This window comes from Syngnathus typhle, unplaced genomic scaffold (assembly GCF_033458585.1).
Source record: "Syngnathus typhle isolate RoL2023-S1 ecotype Sweden unplaced genomic scaffold, RoL_Styp_1.0 HiC_scaffold_280, whole genome shotgun sequence".
Taxonomy (NCBI): domain Eukaryota; kingdom Metazoa; phylum Chordata; class Actinopteri; order Syngnathiformes; family Syngnathidae; genus Syngnathus; species Syngnathus typhle.
Window position 1 is genome coordinate 1 of NW_026872184.1, and position 19,163 is coordinate 19,163.

A 19,163-nucleotide genomic window follows, 5' to 3' on the forward strand; every position below is an offset into this window, starting at 1 on the left:
TGTAAGATTTTCCATGTAGGATCCAATAGCAAGAACATCTCTTTCTGGGTCTTTGTGTGTTTCCAGTGTACAAATAATGCTCCAAAGGCAGCGGGCCTCTTTCAATGTGCTGATCACGTAAATTGCTTCTTGCTTAATGCGTCTGAAAGTTCCACAGTCCAGATTTGTACAGCTTCAGTCGTTAGTTGAGTGTGAACGTCGAGAACCCTACCCGATCCATTCGCTGACTCCAGAGCGTTTGGCACAGTGGCACTCAGGAGAATGATGCTTACGTGGTCAGGTAACATGAATGAAACTTCTTCCAAACCACTCCTCTCTGTTCAAGTAAGGAAAATAGAAAAAGCTTGCTATTAAATCGGAATATTTTGAAATGAGAGCTATGTAATCTCTGACCTCAGCATCATTAATATAATGAACCTCATCAAATATGACCCACTCCAAATCTCTGATGACCTCTGAACCGTTGTAAAGCATTGACCTGGAAGTAACAAGAAAAAATCTCAGTTTTATAGTTTAAAAAAAAAAAAAAGTAAGAATCCTGAGGATCTCCGTGGTCATGATTGAGACATGAAGACTCTGGACTGAGCTGACATCACCTGTGAGGAGACCCACTCCCAAAGGTGCTCTTAAAGTCTCTGAACTTCTGATTGGACAAAGCTGTGATCGAGGGAAGTGTAGATGGTCCTATGGTGAGTCATAGACATTTATAGATTACTGGCCTCCTTCTGGGGCCCGCCCCGACCTGCTGAGGAGGACGGCCTTCACCCTAACCGTGAAGGCGCCTTCACTCTTTCTAGAATATCATTGTTTACTGTTTGAGCCACACATGACAGTCACTTTAGAGCAGCCCCGGGTCACAGGTGATTAGACCACCTGTCAGGATGGGTTGGAGTCCTGTTAAGATAAGTAACTAGCGCTAGGCTAGACTCCAGCAATGCACATAGCTCCTTGTGTATACTAGAGCGTGATAGTTTGATAGTGCGACAGTACACCATAAAACGCACTTTCTACTGGGGTAGTAGACAAATCCACACATCACTCACCCGACCGGTTATGCTGAGGAAACGTGCCGGTTCAGATAATTCTACACGTGTAACGAATATTTACTATCTGATTCCACGGTCGTATCAGCCCACCCCTGCGCTAACAAACATTTGAGAGGTACTGTCAGGCTTAGAGAACACAATCTTACTCGCATTTCGTATAAATATCCTTCGATAAATACGCACCCGGATCGACCAATACACTTAACTTGGTTTTATGAATATTAGCATCGCTTCATACGAAGCCATCTCATTTGTAAATGATCTCATCACAGAACATAATCTAAAGCCTTTTGGTCTCTTGCGAGACCTGGTTAAAACCTAATGAACTGATGCCGCTTAATTGAGCCTTCGCCTCCAAATTTTGTGAGCTCGCATGTGGCGCGTCCTCGAAAAAGGTGGGGGGTGTCGCCCACATCTCGAATTTCCGAGCTAGTTTTAGGCCGACGTGGCGATCAAACGAATTTAAAACATTTGAGGTTCTCATTGTCCGATCCACCGCTTTACCGTCATTTTATCATTGTTGTTATTTACCGTCCACCCTGGCTTACTCTGGCTTCCTGGATGAATATCAGATTTTGGCTGATCTAGTAACCAATGCGGGATAATATTAATTATCCATATGGGCGATTTCCAACATCCACATGATTTACCGTCAGAGCCACTTATACTTCGGCGTTTCAGACTTTAACTGATACATTGGTTTTACGCAATGCTGTACAGCAAGCAACGCATAAGATGAAATACCATAGATCTTGGATTATCCCTGAGGACTTGCACCTCAAATATAGCAGATACTGCCCATACACTACTGTTTTGTCTGATCTTACCTAATAATTAAAGTTTGAAATTCTAGTTCCTTGTCAAAGACAAGAAGCAATCAGCATTAATAGGAGCGTCCATTTCTAACTCTATGACTGCCAACTGGCGCTATCTGAAATACTGTCGCCGGCAAACCACTAATTTTCCTCACATACGCCGGGCTCTATTGATAATCTTACGATGATCAATGCGACAATTGTTAAATGCCATTGACTCTGTGGCGCCGTTACGTCTGAAAACTCGCCGTAGAGTGCCTACTCCTGGTTCACAGATGAAAACGCGTACGCTTAAGCAATTATGTAGAAGCATGAGCGCAGATGGCGTCTAATCCCTAACTTGAGGTTTTCATCAGGCTGGCAGGATAGCCTCCTGAAATATAAAGATGCGCTTATCTTAGCAAAAACTCGATATTTTTCGCTAAGTTATTAATCTCAATATAAACAATCCGAACACCTATTTGATACAAGTGGCAAAGCTGACTCTGCGCCCAGCCGACCTCGATAGTTCCTTCACTCAGCTGATGAGTTCATGAAATTTTTGCTCAAAAGATTGAATCCATTAGGGATGAGATCATAATTAGCATTCCAATTCCGCTAGTCGAGCACACGCCGTTTACCATCGCTGATGATCATTGCAACAACCCCTCTCAACTTTTAAAGCGTGTCTCTTGAAAGGCCTACACAAATTGTTAGTGCGGCTAAACAAACAACATTGTTACATCGACCCTCTCCAGCCAAACTACTTATAAGAATTATTTCAAAATTAGAGACTGTCCCGCTAAATATAATCAATCTGTCTAGTCTCCTCTGGGATAAGTGCCAACAGCCTTTAAAACCGCTATCATTAAACCTTTACTTAAGCGACCAAATCTTGACCCGGACTGTCTCAGTAAATTAAGGCAGTGTTCAAACCTCCCATTCATAGCAAAACTTCTTGAAAAAAAGTATAGCGCAGCAGCTTATTGATTACATGGTCGTCCCAATAATCGATACGACACTTTTCAGTCTGGTTTTAGAGCTAATCATTCCACTGAGACAAGCACTTGCTAATAGTGACTAATGATCTCCTCTAGCTAATGATTCAACATTTCGTCTGTACTGTTACTACTCGATCTTAGTGCTGCCTTCGACACTGTAGACTTCGATATTTTAATAGGGCGTCTTAAAAGTTGTGTTGTATTCAGGGTCAGCACTAGGCTGGTTCCATTCCTATCCTTCAAACGAGACGCACCGAGTGGTCCATGGCAATGCGTCACGGAGCTCTATATGTTACATGTGGTGTCCCACAGGTATCGGTCTCGGACCCAATTCTCTTTTAATATTTATATGATTCCGCTTGGGGACATAATACGTAAATATAATATTAGTTTTCATGCTATGCGGATGACACCCAATTATATATGCGCTATCGATGACAGATCCGCGGGATTGTTGTAATCTTGAGAAGTGCCTTGCGGAGATCAAGCAATGGATGTCTCTCAACTTCCTTCGTCTTAACCAGATAAAACTGAGATGTTGATAATTGGTCCAGCTCGTTATCAACACTTATTCAAGGAAACCGCTATAACTATAGATAACCGTACTATCACTCAAAGCGATACTGTAACTAATCTCGGGGTAATATTTGACCAAACTCTCTCCTTTCAAAAGCACATTAAGAATATAACCAGAATTGCGTTTTTTCACCTTCGTAATATTGCAAAGATTCGTCCGATCCTCTCGACCGGTGATGCGGAAACTATTATACATGCGTTCGTCACGTCGCGCCTGGACTACTGTAATGTACTATTTTCGGGTCTTCCTAAGTCCCGCATCAAAAGTCTACAGTTAGTACAAAATGCCGCTGCAAGGCTGCTCTCTCGGACAAGAAAATTTGATCACATTACCCCAATACTAGCCAACTTACATTGGCTTCCGGTCCATTTAAGATGTGACTTCAAGGTTCTTCTATTAACCTATAAATCGCTGCATGGCTTAGCGCCTTCATATCTCGTCGACCTAGTTGTTCCTTATGTTCCGTCTCGTAACCTTCGTTCGCAAAACGCTACCCTTTTAGCGACACCGAGGGCTAAGAAAATGTCTGCAGGCTCTAGAGCATTTTCTATTCGGGCTCCAGAGCTTTGGAATGCCCTACCAATGGATATTAGGACTGCTACCTCAGTAGAAACATTTAAGACACGTTTAAAGACACATTTCTATGACATGGCCTTTAACTAACCTGTAGTGGCCGATTCGGCTGGAGTTTGTTTTCTCTCCCTCTCCACCCCCTCCCTCCCCCCTCCCCGGCCGGGGAGGTGGTTAGGTGGTACCCATGCTGACAGCGGCTATCTGGATTCTCGTGGCCAATTCAGGATAGGGGAACTGCAGCTCAACCTCCTCGAAGAGCACTGCCAGGACAATTGAGGGCTCCTTTCGGCAGCCCTCTGCTGTGACATGGAGATCCACTTTTTATTTAATTGATTTTCATGTTGTATCATTTGTGCCCTCTCTGCATCCATTTCAACCTGGTGATCCTGAAAGGGGGATCCTTCCATCTGTGGTCCCTTCTCAAGGTTTCTCATTTTCCCCCTGCTAGGGGTTTTTAAGTTTTTCCTTGCCCTTTTGGGAGCTTAAGATCAGGGGATGCTTTGAGAATAATTGTCAATTTCTGTCTATGTGAAGCCCTTTGAGACTGCTTGTGATTTAGGGCTATACAAATAAACTTGACTTGACTTGACTTGACACGATTCAAATAATTCCATCAATTCCTCAAAATGTGTCCTTTTAAGTAAACAAAGGCGCTTTTTTTTTTCTTCTCTGCAAATACACACCTGGTCATGTGTTTCTGTGAGAGAGCAATGGCGTATTCAGCCACCACCGTTTTGCCAGCCGACGTGTGCGCCGCTACAAACACGGAGTCGTGAGCCTCCAGTCGTAATATGGCTTGTTTCTGGAAGACATCCAGCTCAAACGGCCACTACGGAAGCAGAGGAAGGGGATGAAGATTACATCAAAATAAAACCAGGAGCACCAGGAAAAAGTGTACCTTAAAAGCCGGATGAGGAATACGTTTGTGGAAATCTGCACAGGGGGAACTTATGTCGACGGGAATGGCCCATTTTTTTGTTTCTTCCGGCTTCTCACTCTGGTTTGACTTTCCCTTGCCGGACCGAGAGGAGGAGGACGAAGCATCCTGATGGCAGAGAGATAGCAATGTGAAATGTGTGAGATATTAAAAACGGAGTAAATCCAGTACTTGGATGCCTAGGTCTTCAAGGCTGTTTGTCCTGGGAAGTTTGGCGGCCTCTTCTTGTCCTTGGCTTTCCTCCTTTGCTTCTGCCTCAGCCTCCAAGTCGATGACATCATCAGAGGTTGACAGCAGTGACATGAGGTTGACTTCAGGTTTTACTATTTTAGTTCCTTCATGATGCACATTGGGGGGAAAAAAAAACATAAGTAATCAGAATGTAGCTTAAGCAACATGTCGACAAACCTCTGTCGGTGAAGTCCATTCCAGCTTTCAAACCAGGAGGAACTTGGAGCAAATCTGTCGGTGATAGATAAAGAAACTCAAATAACGCACATCTTGGAAATACGGAATAGTTTGAATTATTTTGACAAAGCTCACCATTCTCAAAGTCTATGTCTTGTTCCAGTTCGGACTTAGTCTTGATTTGGTCCAGAGTAAGTTCCTCCATCCCACCTATGAGATTTTTTTTTTTTTTTTTTTTTTTTAATAAATAAATCAATTTGCAGATTCTGAGGATTTTTAACTTGATGTATTTATTTCACCAGGCAGGAAGGGGTAGTTTGTGTTGCTTCCTCTCAGGCTCTCGGAAGGAGGTCCAGGTTTCCGTTGTAATGACAGCGAGTTCTTTGCCGAAAGACCCGTGTTCTCCAATGAAACCTAAACATCAATATTACAAATAATAAACTCACACGGACTTCAAAAATATCATAGCATAGGAGGGAAAATACTTCTGTGAAATCCAGCAGCATCCCTGTCGTTGGATCTCGGATGACGGAGAGTCCAGAATTTAGCGAAGACAAAGTGCAGTTGAGCAGAGAGTCGACATTCACCTTTCTGTTTGTCACTCTGGAAGAGACAACAATTGAGAAGATTCTAAACCTCCTCCTATGGTAATACAATTTTTTTTTGCTGGGAATACGCACTTTAGAAACCTTTGGAAAGCAAAGTCTGTGTCGTGTAAAGGAAGCCAGCCAGGATCTTGTAAAAATTGTTTCTTGACTTCAGCCTCCAGGCTCAGACTGGTGGGGGGAAGCCCGTTGGGGAGCTGATGAGGGAAATATATGACATGAGTCGCTCAAAAACTGTTGATCCTCCGGACCCAGCAATAATACTGACCGTGGTCTGTGGAGGAAAAGGCAAGCCCGGGGAGGGATGTGTGATGACTTCAAACCTCCCAGAGCATCCCATCTCCAACAAGGACAGAGGAAGATCCAGAGGACCTGGAGGGGGTACATCTACAAAGAGGCAAAAGTAAACAAAAGCAACATTCAAGAAAAACTACTTCAATTGGTGGAACACTTTTTCCTCTAATAAAAACACTGACACACTCAACAATGACTTAATAATTTCGTTGTTAAAGCCTAAAGCGTTGGTGCTTGCTAAATAAAATCATCACAGAAACTGGCTCATCGTACTCATGCAACAGAAGTGAGGGCTCTCATAATAAGGCACGATTATTCTCCAATTTGGTCATTTGATCGAACTGTCGTTACGTTTCTGATCATTTTAAACTTACTTATTCTGTCCATATTGTCTTATCAATGGTGCTGAGTTGTAGCATTTATTTGCTTCGGAAGTAGCTTGGGAAATAAACGGAAGTGGCTTGAAAACAAAGGTAAATATGCTCAATTTAAGTACGAATTCACTGTCAAAACGACTAAAATATGAATACAAATTTAACATATGTTTTAAAGAATATAATATGAACTGCCACATACAAAATAGGTCCGATTTAGTGAATTCTGCCCCCCCCTCCTCCTCGCGTAAACACTGACGTCATATTTACGCGACTTTTTGTTCAGCGGTCTGCAAATTTGGTAAGCAGGCGATTCGGATTATTGCAGATTAATTGTATTAAAAATATGCAAAAACAGCGTAACGATGATACATTGGGAGAATTATTCGCTTCAGAAATATGTTTAGTCACGTATTGTTATCATTTTTATTATCGCAGTCGTTATTCAGCTCATGTCGTCTGAGTTGTTGTCAATTTGAATGACGATAATCATTTGTTTTTCTTTTGTTTAATATAGCAACTTCCATCATGGTTGTGTTTCCATCTTCGCTAACGGAGGAAGAAGAAGCTTTGCAAAAGAAGTATGCGAAGCTCAAGAAAAAGGTAAAGAGGGAATCACATCTTGTATTGTTTTCGACAAATAATCAATTGCTAGCTGGATTTTTTTTAAATATCATCTCTCGTGTTATGTTTTTTATTTCTGAGATACCTTAATTATTTTTTTTTATTGCGTTTTAGAAAAAGGCACTGCTCGCTCTTAAGAAGCAGAATACAACCAACCAAACAAACCCGAGTGGATTAAAACGGAGTAAGCGAATTTGAATCAGTGGCACAAACTGAGTCTTTACTTCTTTGTTATTTATATTTTGTCATTACTTGCTCACAGCACTTTCAGACCAGCCTGTTGTTGACACGGCGACAGCAACTGAGCAAGCAAAGATGTTGATCAAATCAGGGGCCATCAGCGCCATCAAGTCGGAGAACAAGAACTCGGGCTTTAAACGCTCTCGTACGCTGGAGATTAAACTCAAGGTAAAATACTGTCCCTCTTTTTACATATCGATTGAGATAAACCTCTTGCCTCGCTTTATTTCGTTTTAGTAAGATTTTCTCCAATGTTTATTTTTTTAAAAACATGACAGGATCCTGAAAAGGGCCCAGTTCCAGCTTTCTTACCTTTCCAAAGGAGCGTTTCTACAGACGAAGAGCTACCTGAGGTAATGTGCAGTAAGTTATGCATGACACTATAATCTTTGATATTTAGGATATAGGTTAACAAATTTCCCATGTTTTATTTTCAGTCTGGAAGGAGATCCCACCGGAAGTCACTTTATGAAAGGTAGTACTCCTTCTTTGTGAAGAAAAAGTGCAACAATGAACTGTTGTCTTAAAATATTTCTCGGCATTTGCCTACAGCTTTGTCAGTTCAAGTGACAGATACCGCGATGAAGATGATGGAGGAATGTCCTCCAGTCGAGAGATGGATAGAGACCGGGAGAGAGAGCGAGAGAGGGAGCGGGAGCGTGACAGGGAGCGTGACCGCGAGAGGGATCGAGATCGAGAAAAGGAGAGAGAACGAGAACGTGAGCGGGACAAGGATCGAGAGCGGGACAAGGATCGAGAGCGGGACAAGGATCGAGAGCGGGACAAGGATCGAGAGCGGGACAAGGATCGAGAGCGGGACAAGGATCGAGAGCGGGACAGGGATCGAGAACGTGATAGGCCGAGGGAGCGGGAAAAGGACAGGGAGAGAGACCGGAGCAGAGAGCGAAGCGCTGAGATGGATCGGGATCGTGAGGCGGATAAAGAGCGCGATGGAACTTTCAGACGTGAGTAACCATTCTGTTGATTGGTTTTGTTTGTGTGTTGCTTCATCGCTTGATTTGTAAATATGTTCCTCACTTGATCAGGGTCGGATTCATATCCTGAACGTAGAGTCAGAAAAGGGAATACGGTGTACGTTTACGGCTCGGGGCTCTCCGAGGACAGCATGCGTTCGGCTTTCTCTCAACACGGCAACATCATCGACCTCTCCATGGATAACCCACGCAAGTAGGCAACGTCATCTAACTGCTTTTATGATTTGTACTTTGGGTGTGTTAGTCACCATTCATATTTTGATTTCTAGTTGTGCATTCATTACGTTTGAGAAGATGGAGTCTGCAGACCAGGCAGTAGTTGAGGTTGGTAGATGATGCTCCGGAATACTGTTGAGAAAATATTTTGGAAAGCAATATTATCTAACGCACATTCAGCTAAATGGGAGCACAGTAGGAGATGTTCACATCAAAGTCAGCATTGCCAGGAAGCAACCCATGCTGGACGCTGCCACCGGCAAGTCCGTGTGGGCTTCTCTGGGTAAACGCTCACTCGTTCAGATTTTTTTTTTTTTTTTTTTACCTCCATTTGCATCTATTTTAATCTGCATATTTGCCTCCCTCATTTACAGCTGTGCATAACAGCACCAAAGGCTCTTACAGGGACAAGAGGAACCAGGTCGTGTACAGTGAAGATTTCCTGGAGTGAAACAAAATTATTCATTTGTATTATACCTTTGCTTTTTTCTCATTACAACCTGACGGCTATCAATGGCTGACGATTTATTTTTCACCTTTTTTTTTTTTTACGTCAAAAACATCTAGAATTGAGTGTTTGGCTTTTCTCAAGAGGACGCCAAGAACGTTATGTCGCATGTCTTGTGCTTATTGTCAGTACCAATGACAAAGGTACAGTGCTGAATAAATATATGGCTCGAAATCCAAGTGCATGAATGACTTTTGAAACTTTACAACAGTAAATTAACAGGAAAGCAGACCTCAAACATTTATTTCTTTGAACAACAGCACTTACGGCCTTGCAACAGGCAGTGTACAACAAGTGACAAACAGGCCCGGAAGATTCCTCCGGATCGCGCTTACATGGAATACAATATTTACAGACATTAAAACCAGTGATTTTTTTTTAAGGCATCAAAATATTTTTAAAAATGTCAATTTTTAGACATTGTACAAAACAATAAAATCAGTTGAAGATTAAAATTACGCACACATTTAAAAGGCCTCACAGCTAAACTATGTCCACGTGATGAAAAATGGTTTAGCCTTAAATTCTTTGGTTTTCAGGACGTTTGCTCAGTAACCGGACATTCTTGTGCTTCTTCTCGTATCCTCCCGAGCGTCCTCTCCCTCTCCTCTTGCTCGTGGATGGAATTCTGCACTGTTGTTTTGCCGTGCTGCTCTTTCAGGTGGCGCCGTAACGCGGGCTTGTGAGCGAAGCGGGCGTTGCAATACGCGCAGCGATGAGGCCGCTCGCCGCTGTGGAGGTTCATGTGGTCGATGAGCGTGGACCTCTGGGTGAAGCCCTTGGAACACAGGGGGCACTGATGGGGTTTGCCGTTGCCTCGGTGCAAGGCCATGTGGCGGTTCAGGTTGTACGAATGGTGGAATTGCTTGTCGCAGAAGGGGCAGGAGTAAACCTGGTGGGCGGAGCAATAGTGCATGGCAAGGGCGTGGGTCGAGGGGCACGTCACACCGCAGTGCTCGCAGATGACGGGCCCGGTTACGCTGGACGTGGAGCCCACCACGGCGACCGACTCGTCCCCTCCCTCGCTCGTGCCGGGATTCAACGCGCAACTCCCCTCGCCGCCGTCGCCAGACTCGTCCACTGCGAAATGGGTCAGACTGCTGGCGGCCAGCGGCAACGACTTATCCCCCCGAGTGTCGTCTAAACTTAAGTCCAATCGCGGGAGGTCGACTGAGAAAAAATTCCCCGTCTTGAGCCCTTCGCTCAAGTCCATCCCAAAGCCGCCAGAGGTCCCTGCGAGGTACCACAAATCTTGAGAGGCTGATCGAGGAGTTTTTTTCTCTTGAGACGACACCCAGCGCCTCCTCTTGAAACCCCTCCCCATCGCTCTCCCTCGGCCTCGGACGGGTTCTGACAACTTGTGTCTGGAAGATCGCGGTCCATCAGTGCCGCCATCTTGAGCTGTTAAGTCATATTCTGCCATCGCCCCGTCTTCTGGGGGGGTTAGGGCATCCTTACGCGTATCGGTGGGAGCTCCGGACTCTTCCTCCTTTACAATGTTCTGCTCTTCATCAGAGATGTACACTTGGAACACATCTCGGTGGCCGTCTCCTCCTTGGTCTGATGGATTAACCTGTCCCCAAAAATAGAGATAGAGTTCAGATAACATCTAAAGCATCCAATATTGACACCACTACTGGCTGGCAAGTGGGAACATGCATACTTTCACACATGTTTGGCCATCATTGCGCTGATGATTGTCCTGTGCGCTGTTCTCTTCCACCAAGTGGACTTCAGGGCGGCCGCTTAGGGGGGATGCGATGGAATGAATGCTGCCACTGACAATCACGGGCTGAGGTGGGCCCTGCTCTGTAGTTATCTGGAACATAATGTAAGCTCTGGGTCTTGGATCAGCTGCCCTGAAAAAATGTCCGGATTCTTTTCTCGCTCTGACATATTGATTTGAGTAGGCCATTTGAAAATCAATAAGGTCTCATTGAATGGCTAGGTCGTTCATCTTCTGTTGGACATCATTGAGACTCAATATGGTGCTTGGTTGCAGATTTGTTTCCTGAATATCTTGGAAAATGTTTTTTTGTTGTTATACAATTCTTATTTTGAAAGACTAACCTTCAGTGGATTGGGATTTTTCTGCTGCATGTACCTCTTCAGAGCATCACGGCATCGCTCGACAATATATTCCATCTGCAGGTAACTTGCCGCAGTCAAGTAGTTGACTATCTCCTCTGGTTTAAATTGGAGGACACCAGTGTAGCAGGACTGTAGCAGATCACACATAACTGAAGAGCTGTGCAGCATGGACACCTAGACATTTGTGGGGAAACAGAGGATTGTTTAGATCAGGACAACAGATACTAAGCCATTGTGCATTCTTGACCTGAAGCTTGGAGGAAGGGTTGAGGAGGAACTGGTCTCTCAGGAAGGGTGAGCATGCAGCCAGGACTACCTTGTGTCCCCGGAATGTTTGGTTGTTGCTGCTCAATATGGTGACATCACAAAAATGCTGGCGAGATCTCAAAGAATTCATGTGCTTGAGGGTCATGTCCCCATGGCCGGGCAAGCGGAAACACAGCATCTCCATCGTGTCTGAGATGGAGCATTTAGATATCACTTGCAGAAGAAAGCTTATTTTGGCATCTTATGCAAGTTTAATGAACTAAATATCATAATTTAGATAATTGATCAGGAGGTTCCCAAAATTCAATGACTCCAAAACCATGAATCAATGTGATGAACGATGTTATTGATAACTATTTCTCCTTCACAGCTAATGCACGCAGCTAACGTTAGCAAACAAGTTAGCTTGCTGTGCATCTGACCACTCACGCACAATCAAAACATCCTCACTTGACATCCTGCAGAATTTAACTTTTGCATGAACTCACCTTCACCTTATTCCGTCGAGTGTACCAAACCGATGTAGTTATATCTGTGTTTTCACAAAACAGGCGCTGATTTGTTTTCGTTACAATCTTTTCCGTTCCTTTCGCTGCTTGCTACTCCAGCCAGTCTGTTTACTTTACGACCTCTCGGACCGAAGAGCATCTCGAGACAAGAGCAGTAAAACACCGTAACAGGTACCAGACTGACTTTGAGTCGGTTATATCGTTCACTTTCGCTATGGTCGTCTTAAGCGTGAGCATTGATTACTGATTTCCGATCAGCGAGATTTAAATCAATAACGTCGGAGACCGGGGAGGCGGGGCTTACCACGTGACGTAAGCACGTTCACATTCACATACGTCGACGCTCATTGGGAAAAATGTCGGCATCCGAGTCTGCGACAAAGGTAGCAAATAACAGTCATTACACCAGAAAATACATTTTATACGTTTGAAAATAGCAAAATAAGACGCTTAAGGCGCAGTCGTGTCTGAATATGCAGCGTTTTACGTTTTGGTGACAGTAGCTGCTTGCTTCCATGTTGTGCAAAACTGCTAGCAAATGTGATGTTAGCTAGTAACAATGCTGTGTATAAGATATGTATGATTCTGTTTCGCTGTGATATTTTTTTTTTTTTGTAGAGGACGTGACCTAATTTGTTGTTTGGTCATGTTTTCAGTCGCTCTTTTATGATGCTTAAGTTTGGACTCCTTTTGTTTTTGCTCGATTTTTGCGACAATAATGGCGGCATTTCACGTAAACACTAATACGATTGGTTGAAAATTCAAACTCAACGCAAATATATTATGATTTATGCAAATATAGTGATATTTATATTTTTATATAATCTCTTGTTTATTCCCTAGGAGTCTCCAGAAGAAAATGTCTCAGAGTCCATAGCTGGGCCAAGTCAAGTCGAACAGGGTATTTACCTCCTTTAGTTTATATTCTTTGTGTGCAAGAGGTTGATACACGTTTTAATAAATGACATTTTCCTTTCAGATGATGCTGACATCACCATAGATGCCGTTGTCGGAAAAGCAGAGCCAGCGACACAGGTGCTGACTTCTCAGGAGCCTGCAAAGGATGCTGATGGAGAGGATGGCGCGTCCTCCCCGCATAACAAACCACCTCCAGGTGATATTTTGCTTCTGAATATCCACCATTTCCCACATCAACATCCCTACATTTAACTTCTTCCTTACAGGATATGCAGCTAAATCCATACCCGGGACCTCCTCCTTGTTGTCCTCTTCTCCTTCTACATCTATGACGCTCTCCCCAGGCCGAGCAAAGATGAGTGTTTTTGGTCCTATTAGTACGAAACCTGTCCTGCCATCTCCGCCTCCAAGTTCCTCCTCTCCTTCTGCCTTATCGGAATCACCCAAAATCCATCGGGCACGTAAAACAATGTCCCGGCTATCACCAATGCAGGTAGATCTCTTTTATATAAACGATTAAAGCGGGGCCCAGCATTTAACGCTCTAACTCAGCGATAATACAGATGAGCCAAACTGACACGCCTACCAGACCTGTGACTCCATCCGGATCTTCAGCCGACACTGAAACTGGTGAGCATAAATATTTAGAAATAATACGTTTTGCTGTGTCATTAAAAAAATGTAATGAGCCTTTTTTGACAGTTGGAAAAAAAAGAAAACTTGAGAAGTCTGATAGTTTTTCTGACAAGACGCAAAAAATGGTAAGTCAAAGATGGAAAGTCACGCAGAAAAATTGTCAGAATGCTGACGTATATCAGGAGCATTGAAACAAAATATTCTTGTTAGGAATCGGACTGTGACTCACAAAGAGACGCACTGATTCAGAACAAGTCTGAAGAGTTTCCATGGAAACAGGTGGATCAGGGGAAAGATAGAATCAAGTCTCCTGTGCTGGAGACAGTTGGAGGTGAGTGCCATGAATGAAGTCTAATGTATTGATGACCATAAAAACGTTCTTCTACTCATTAAATCTGGTCTGCATATTATCACTGACCAACAATAAAATGTGAAATTTCGGGTTCCGGCAGGAAGGTCGACTGAGTACACAGAGGTGCCTTTAGGCGCGTTGAACATCGCTGCTGCCGACAGCCTGACACTCTCCCCTCATCATGGTAGGTTTATTCGACTCTACTTTTCTCATCGTTTGCGACGATGACAATCCGATATAGCCAACTGGATCGTCGGAAAGTCTAAAATGGCCGCGTGTGTTTGTCGCAGAGGGAAGCGATGGAGGGGACACCGAGCGGCTGGAGGAGCTTCCCCTTTGTAGCTGCCGAATGGAAGCGCCTCGTGTTGACAGCGCCAACCATCGTGCCAGTAGACAGTGTATGGCCACTGAGAGCAGCAATGGAGAGGTTTGTGACCACACATGAAAGATTCCACGAGAAGGCGCACTGGCCCGTCAAGATCTTCTGTTTTCTTTTGAACATGATCACATTTGTTTATATGTAAATCACAAGCTCGCTGTCTGTCAATGTTTTGTTGAATCTGCCAGCTGAGGGCTTGCACCAATGTGACGACCAAAGGAGAAACCATGCGTCCATCTAGCCAGGTGCCCCTTATGGTGCTTTGCGAAACCCATCGCGCCCACATGGTGAAACACCACTGCTGTCCCGGTTGTGGTTTCTTTTGCATAGCAGTAAGTTGTTGGCACTTATTGTGATCTTCAAAACGGCGCCCGTGTTCATCCAAATTTTCTTCTTCAAGGGAACATTCCTTGAATGCTGCCCGGACCAGCGCATCGCCCACCGTTTCCACCGTGGGTGTGTCACGGTACTTGGGGGCGGGCGGAGCAGAGAAAACGGCGGAATGCTTTTCTGTCCCCACTGCGGCGAGGATGCAAGCGAGGCTCAAGAGGTCACCATGCCTCCCTTCAACGCGGCCACGGCATCCGCAAGCATGGTCGTCACCATGTCGGCGTCCTCCACCACCACGCCGTCTTTGCCGCCCACTGTCCCTTCGGCGCCGTCTCTCGCAGCCTCCACGGGAGGAATGAAAGATGGGAAGATGCCTGAAAGACCTGTCAGGTAAGAAGAAGGCCAAACTGGTCACCGTTTTAAAAAGCATTAAAGGATAATACATGAGAAAGAAAAGTACAGCTAAAAAAGATCAATCTTTTGCATATATGCAGTACTTCTTACCATCAACTGCCTTCACCAGTGCACGTATGCGCAGCCATGGAATGGCCATAGTAACAGTCGAGCAACAGCAGCCACCCCAGCCCGTGCCCTCAACTGCATCCGCCGCCGCCACCGTGCCCCCTCCCGAGGAGGGCGTGGACAGCGTGGGGCCGTCTGTGTGTATGCCAAATGGGAAACCGGTTTGCGCCAGCGCTCTTCCGCCAGGAGCCAGCAGGACGGCACTACAAAAGGCTATTCTCACTCAGGATACTGAAAGGTATTAAATTCATGTTCACAATGCAAAAAATAAGGCTGGATGAAATTTTTTTTTCCCCCCCTAGGAGAAAGAAATTAAGGTTCCACCCACGTCAACTTTATCCTGCTGTCAAACAAGGCGAAGTCCAGAGAGTTTTGCTCATGCTAAGTATGTCAAAAAGGATCCTGTAAACTTGCGCAGTGTGGTGTTCATGGTTTTGTGTATGATGTGTTCAAGTGGAGGGCATTGATCCCGCATACCAGCCTGAATCTCAGAATCGACGCTCTGCTCTGCATGCTGCGGCTCAAAGAGGCCTTTTGGAAGTCTGCTACATCCTGCTGCAAGTGTGTGAGGCCATCTTGGAGATCTTGAAGACAAATTATTTCCAAACATTTTCCTGTACATATTCTCCTTTGACTATCTATAAATGGCAGAAATAAGCCTGCTCAAACATTTGGAAGTAATTTGCGGCACTTTAGTGGCAAGTGTATGCTGACTCCATCTAATCTGAGTCCATCCATATTATCCCTGAATCTTGTCTGATTTATCGATCTTTTCCACATTTTTGGCACGAACTAAATAAGTTTCTACTGACAGGCGGGTGCTCAAATTGATGCTCAGGACAAGGACCTGAGAACACCACTACTAGAAGCCATCATCAACAATCACATAGAGCTGACTCGATACCTCATCCAAAATGGGGCTTGCGTCTACCATGTTGTGAGTATCTGTTGTTGCCCAAAGTAAACGTTTATATTTTTCATCAAGAATAATTCAATTTTGTTGTCTGTTTTTGTTTTTTCTTCAGGAGGAGGATGGATATACTGGTCTCCACCATGCAGCCAAACAGGGCAACCTTGAAATTGTCAACGTACTGCTGGAGACAGGACAGGTGGATGTAAATGCACAGGTAAAGAAAAGGCAGAAAAGCTTCAGGGCATGCTCAATTTCTTTTTTTTAGCCTCTTATCGCCAAAAGTACACGTCTTAAATTATTCACAAACTCCATGCTGTCACTCATGCATGCAAAAACACCACACTGACGCATTTTTGGGCATCCCAGGATAACGGTGGTTGGACGCCAATCATCTGGGCTGCAGAACACAAACACGTGGACGTGATCAAAGTGCTCCTGAACCGAGGAGCTGACGTGACTATTAATGACAAGGTGAGCTCTTATCGTCTCATCATAAAGGCCTCTCCCAAAATTGGTTTAAAATAAGCACTCTGGTCACCTTCTAGATGTATTTTTGTATTTTGACCTAAAAAAACACGAATGTTTCCCCTTTAGGAGCTGAATGTATGTCTCCATTGGGCAGCTTACGCAGGAAATGTGGATATCGCAGAGATGGTTTTGAACGCTGGTTGTTCCCTTGCCTCAGTCAACGTGCACGGCGACACGCCACTCCACATCGCCGCAAGAGAAGGATACTTAGATTGTGTCACGTGAGTCACGCCTGAGCCACATTATTCTTCAGCTGAATAATCAAATGACTCAATCACATGACTTTGGGATATTCCGCGTGTTTTCGTTTCAGCTTGTTTCTCTCGAGAGGTGCCGACATCGACACTATTAACAGGGAAGGGGACACGCCTCTCACCCTTGCACGTCCCGACACTCCGGTATGGGTTGCGCTCCAGATCAACAGGAAGATACGAAGAGGAATAACCAATCGCGTGCTTAGGACCGAAAGAATTATATGCAGGTTGGTGTTGTTGACATTTGAAATGCTCACTTCCTGTCAACACTTGTATTTTTATCGGCAAACTCATTATTGCCGTACTTTCCTAGCGACATTGCGCAAGGCTACGAGAACGCACCCATTCCATGTGTAAATGCAGTAGATGACGAAGGCTGTCCGTCAGACTACAAATACGTTTCAGAAAACTGTGAAACGTCAGCGATGAACATCGACCGTAACATCACACATTTACAGGTAAGATTCTTTTTTTTTACTAGTATTCCACTCTAAAAGAAGCTAAGCTACTCTGTCATGTTTTCTCAGCACTGTGGCTGCACTGATGATTGTTCCTCCAGCAACTGCCTTTGTGGGCAGCTCAGCATCCGCTGCTGGTATGACAAGGTAAAACCAAAATGGATCTGGTTTGAAATTCAAATACGAGTATAATAAAAGTACTCTTGTTGTTTTTATTTGAACAGGATCAGCGATTGCTTCAAGAATTTAACAAGATTGAACCTCCTCTCATTTTCGAATGCAACATGGCCTGTTCTTGTCACCGGACATGCAAGAATAGAGTGGTACAGGCTGGCATCAAGTAAATACTAAACATATATTTTTTAAATTGTATTTGCATCACCTTTAGTCTACTGCACTAAACGTATCAAATCTCGTTCCCTCAGAGTTCGCCTTCAACTCTACAGGACAGAGAAGATGGGCTGGGGTGTCAGAGCGTTGCAAGACATTCCCCAGGGAAGCTTCATTTGCGAGTAAGAGGGGGACCCTCCAGTCTCTTTGGTGTTTTTTCCACGTTTTACTATCGTTATTACTTGCAGATATGTGGGAGAGCTCATCTCAGATGCAGAAGCGGACGTTAGAGAGGATGACTCCTACCTTTTTGACCTGGACAATAAAGTAAGAATTAGCGTACAAGATATCCTGCTCCATTGATGTCTAACACATCCTGTGTGTTCTCTGAAGGACGGGGAGGTGTACTGTATTGATGCCCGTTACTACGGAAACATCAGCCGCTTCATCAACCACCTTTGTGACCCCAACCTCATCCCGGTGCGCGTTTTCATGCTGCACCAGGACCTGCGATTTCCTCGCATCGCTTTCTTCAGCTCCAGAGACATCCATAGTGGCCAAGAGCTCGGGTGAGATGTGTTATGATGGATGTCAGCTATAGTATGTTCTGCCAGTGCTTCCGTTAGATAGCTGTGATTTTGGTTGCCATACATGTGACACTGACTAGAGTTTTCTAATATATGTTGTTTCGCCCATAGGTTTGACTATGGAGATCGTTTTTGGGACATTAAGAGTAAATACTTTACCTGCCAGTGTGGCTCGGAGAAATGCAAACACTCTGCGGAGGCCATTGCTTTGGAGCAGAGCAGATTGGCTCCACTGCAGACCAGTCCTGAGTTGGGAGCAGACTGTGGGTTGACTCTTCCCAGCATTTAATGACAAAAATGGGATTTTTATTTCCTGTATCAACGTTATCACAGTGCTTTTTACTTTCTTCCATTTTTGCCAGATTTTCAATGTCACTCATCATTTCCTCTGTGCCGAACATGAAATGCCAATTTTGTTTACATACTGTATGCTTGTTGTTGAACAACATATATTTGACAGGTTCTAGCATTAATGTGCCATTGTTTAGCTTGTGTTCTACATTTTCTTTGGTGCTGTTTTTGTACACTCTCATGCAGAAATCCAATGACCACTCATGTATTGGAGGCATGGTGTATCCATTTGTTTGGCCTTTTATTAGTTGTAATGTTTATTATATGCATTTAAAATAATAAATTTGCATAAAATGTTTTCATGTAGAATCCTTCAACGATTGTATCCTATGGTTTGTAAACAAGACCGGCAGCACTACAACAGTTCCAGTATTATGGATGTTTGTACATATTGAAATTAAATACGCAGAAAGATGACGTCATTGTCATGTACACATCCATTGTTTAAAACGGAAGGTGAATACGATGTTCCAAAATATAATTTTTCACAATAACACACGACGAAATGCCACCAATAAAGGACTATTGAGAAAAAACGATCAAAAA

The 19,163-nt window shown here is 44.1% G+C and overlaps 4 protein-coding genes across 6 annotated transcripts; 2 read left to right on the forward strand and 2 right to left on the reverse strand.

Moving 5' to 3' along the window:
• Positions 1-626: 626 nt before the first annotated feature.
• Positions 627-6,862, reverse strand: LOC133149210 (superkiller complex protein 2-like). Its single transcript, XM_061271829.1, has 11 exons — positions 6,812-6,862; positions 6,210-6,328; positions 6,017-6,138; positions 5,822-5,939; positions 5,636-5,750; positions 5,472-5,546; positions 5,337-5,390; positions 5,100-5,263; positions 4,890-5,036; positions 4,675-4,820; positions 627-684 (listed from the first exon to the last, which is right to left on the reverse strand). Exons 2-11 carry the CDS (start codon positions 6,279-6,281, stop codon positions 627-629), a joined length of 1,071 nt encoding a protein of 356 aa, XP_061127813.1. The 5' UTR covers positions 6,282-6,328; positions 6,812-6,862.
• Positions 6,863-6,867: 5 nt separating this feature from the next.
• Positions 6,868-9,371, forward strand: LOC133149206 (negative elongation factor E-like). Its single transcript, XM_061271823.1, has 11 exons — positions 6,868-6,910; positions 7,127-7,212; positions 7,348-7,417; positions 7,496-7,641; positions 7,752-7,826; positions 7,911-7,948; positions 8,026-8,438; positions 8,520-8,661; positions 8,738-8,792; positions 8,865-8,967; positions 9,059-9,371. Exons 2-11 carry the CDS (start codon positions 7,138-7,140, stop codon positions 9,133-9,135), a joined length of 1,194 nt encoding a protein of 397 aa, XP_061127807.1. The 5' UTR covers positions 6,868-6,910; positions 7,127-7,137; the 3' UTR covers positions 9,136-9,371.
• A 36-nt stretch (positions 9,372-9,407) lies between these two features.
• LOC133149203 (zinc finger and BTB domain-containing protein 12-like) lies at positions 9,408-12,382 on the reverse strand. 3 transcript variants are annotated; one of them, XM_061271819.1, is made up of 5 exons: positions 12,045-12,382; positions 11,531-11,739; positions 11,263-11,457; positions 10,856-11,011; positions 9,408-10,765 (listed from the first exon to the last, which is right to left on the reverse strand). In XM_061271819.1, the coding sequence occupies exons 2-5, from the start codon at positions 11,732-11,734 to the stop codon at positions 9,728-9,730; spliced, it is 1,593 nt and encodes a 530-aa protein (XP_061127803.1). In that variant the 5' UTR covers positions 11,735-11,739; positions 12,045-12,382; the 3' UTR covers positions 9,408-9,727. The 3 variants fall into 3 exon arrangements, with proteins under 3 accessions (XP_061127803.1, XP_061127802.1, XP_061127804.1); XM_061271818.1 differs by having other exon boundaries at positions 12,039-12,382; XM_061271820.1 differs by lacking the exon at positions 10,856-11,011 and having other exon boundaries at positions 12,039-12,382.
• On the forward strand, positions 12,340-18,915 carry LOC133149200 (histone-lysine N-methyltransferase EHMT2-like). Its single transcript, XM_061271816.1, has 26 exons — positions 12,340-12,442; positions 12,903-12,960; positions 13,039-13,173; positions 13,244-13,470; positions 13,541-13,607; positions 13,680-13,738; positions 13,824-13,944; positions 14,066-14,149; positions 14,256-14,392; positions 14,533-14,676; positions 14,745-15,064; positions 15,198-15,434; positions 15,499-15,581; positions 15,651-15,757; positions 16,011-16,133; positions 16,222-16,323; positions 16,476-16,580; positions 16,704-16,858; positions 16,951-17,118; positions 17,205-17,349; positions 17,419-17,496; positions 17,574-17,689; positions 17,775-17,861; positions 17,928-18,006; positions 18,073-18,248; positions 18,378-18,915. The coding sequence occupies exons 1-26, from the start codon at positions 12,416-12,418 to the stop codon at positions 18,553-18,555; spliced, it is 3,318 nt and encodes a 1,105-aa protein (XP_061127800.1). The 5' UTR covers positions 12,340-12,415; the 3' UTR covers positions 18,556-18,915.
• Positions 18,916-19,163: the final 248 nt, after the last annotated feature.

Bases quoted from the DNA above. Each gene is read 5' to 3' on its own strand.
- LOC133149210 (XM_061271829.1), bottom strand. From the start codon at position 6,281: ATGGGATGCTCTGGGAGGTTTGAAGTCATCACACATCCCTCCCCGGGC. The intron at 6,139-6,209 runs GTCAGTATTATT...TTCCCTCATCAG, and splicing joins CTTTTCCTCCACAGACCACG to CTCCCCAACGGGCTTCCCCC. The intron at 5,264-5,336 runs GTTTGTCGACAT...TGCATCATGAAG, and splicing joins AATGGACTTCACCGACAGAG to GAACTAAAATAGTAAAACCT.
- LOC133149206 (XM_061271823.1), top strand. From the start codon at position 7,138: ATGGTTGTGTTTCCATCTTCGCTAACGGAGGAAGAAGAAGCTTTGCAA. The intron at 7,213-7,347 runs GTAAAGAGGGAA...ATTGCGTTTTAG, and splicing joins ATGCGAAGCTCAAGAAAAAG to AAAAAGGCACTGCTCGCTCT. The intron at 7,418-7,495 runs GTAAGCGAATTT...ACTTGCTCACAG, and splicing joins CCCGAGTGGATTAAAACGGA to CACTTTCAGACCAGCCTGTT.
- LOC133149203 (XM_061271819.1), bottom strand. From the start codon at position 11,734: ATGGAGATGCTGTGTTTCCGCTTGCCCGGCCATGGGGACATGACCCTC. The intron at 11,012-11,262 runs GTTAGTCTTTCA...ATTATGTTCCAG, and splicing joins AAAATCCCAATCCACTGAAG to ATAACTACAGAGCAGGGCCC. The intron at 10,766-10,855 runs GTATGCATGTTC...TTTTGGGGACAG, and splicing joins ATGGCCAAACATGTGTGAAA to GTTAATCCATCAGACCAAGG.
- LOC133149200 (XM_061271816.1), top strand. From the start codon at position 12,416: ATGTCGGCATCCGAGTCTGCGACAAAG. The intron at 13,608-13,679 runs GTGAGCATAAAT...CTTTTTTGACAG, and splicing joins TTCAGCCGACACTGAAACTG to TTGGAAAAAAAAGAAAACTT. The intron at 16,134-16,221 runs GTGAGTATCTGT...TTTTTTCTTCAG, and splicing joins GGGCTTGCGTCTACCATGTT to GAGGAGGATGGATATACTGG.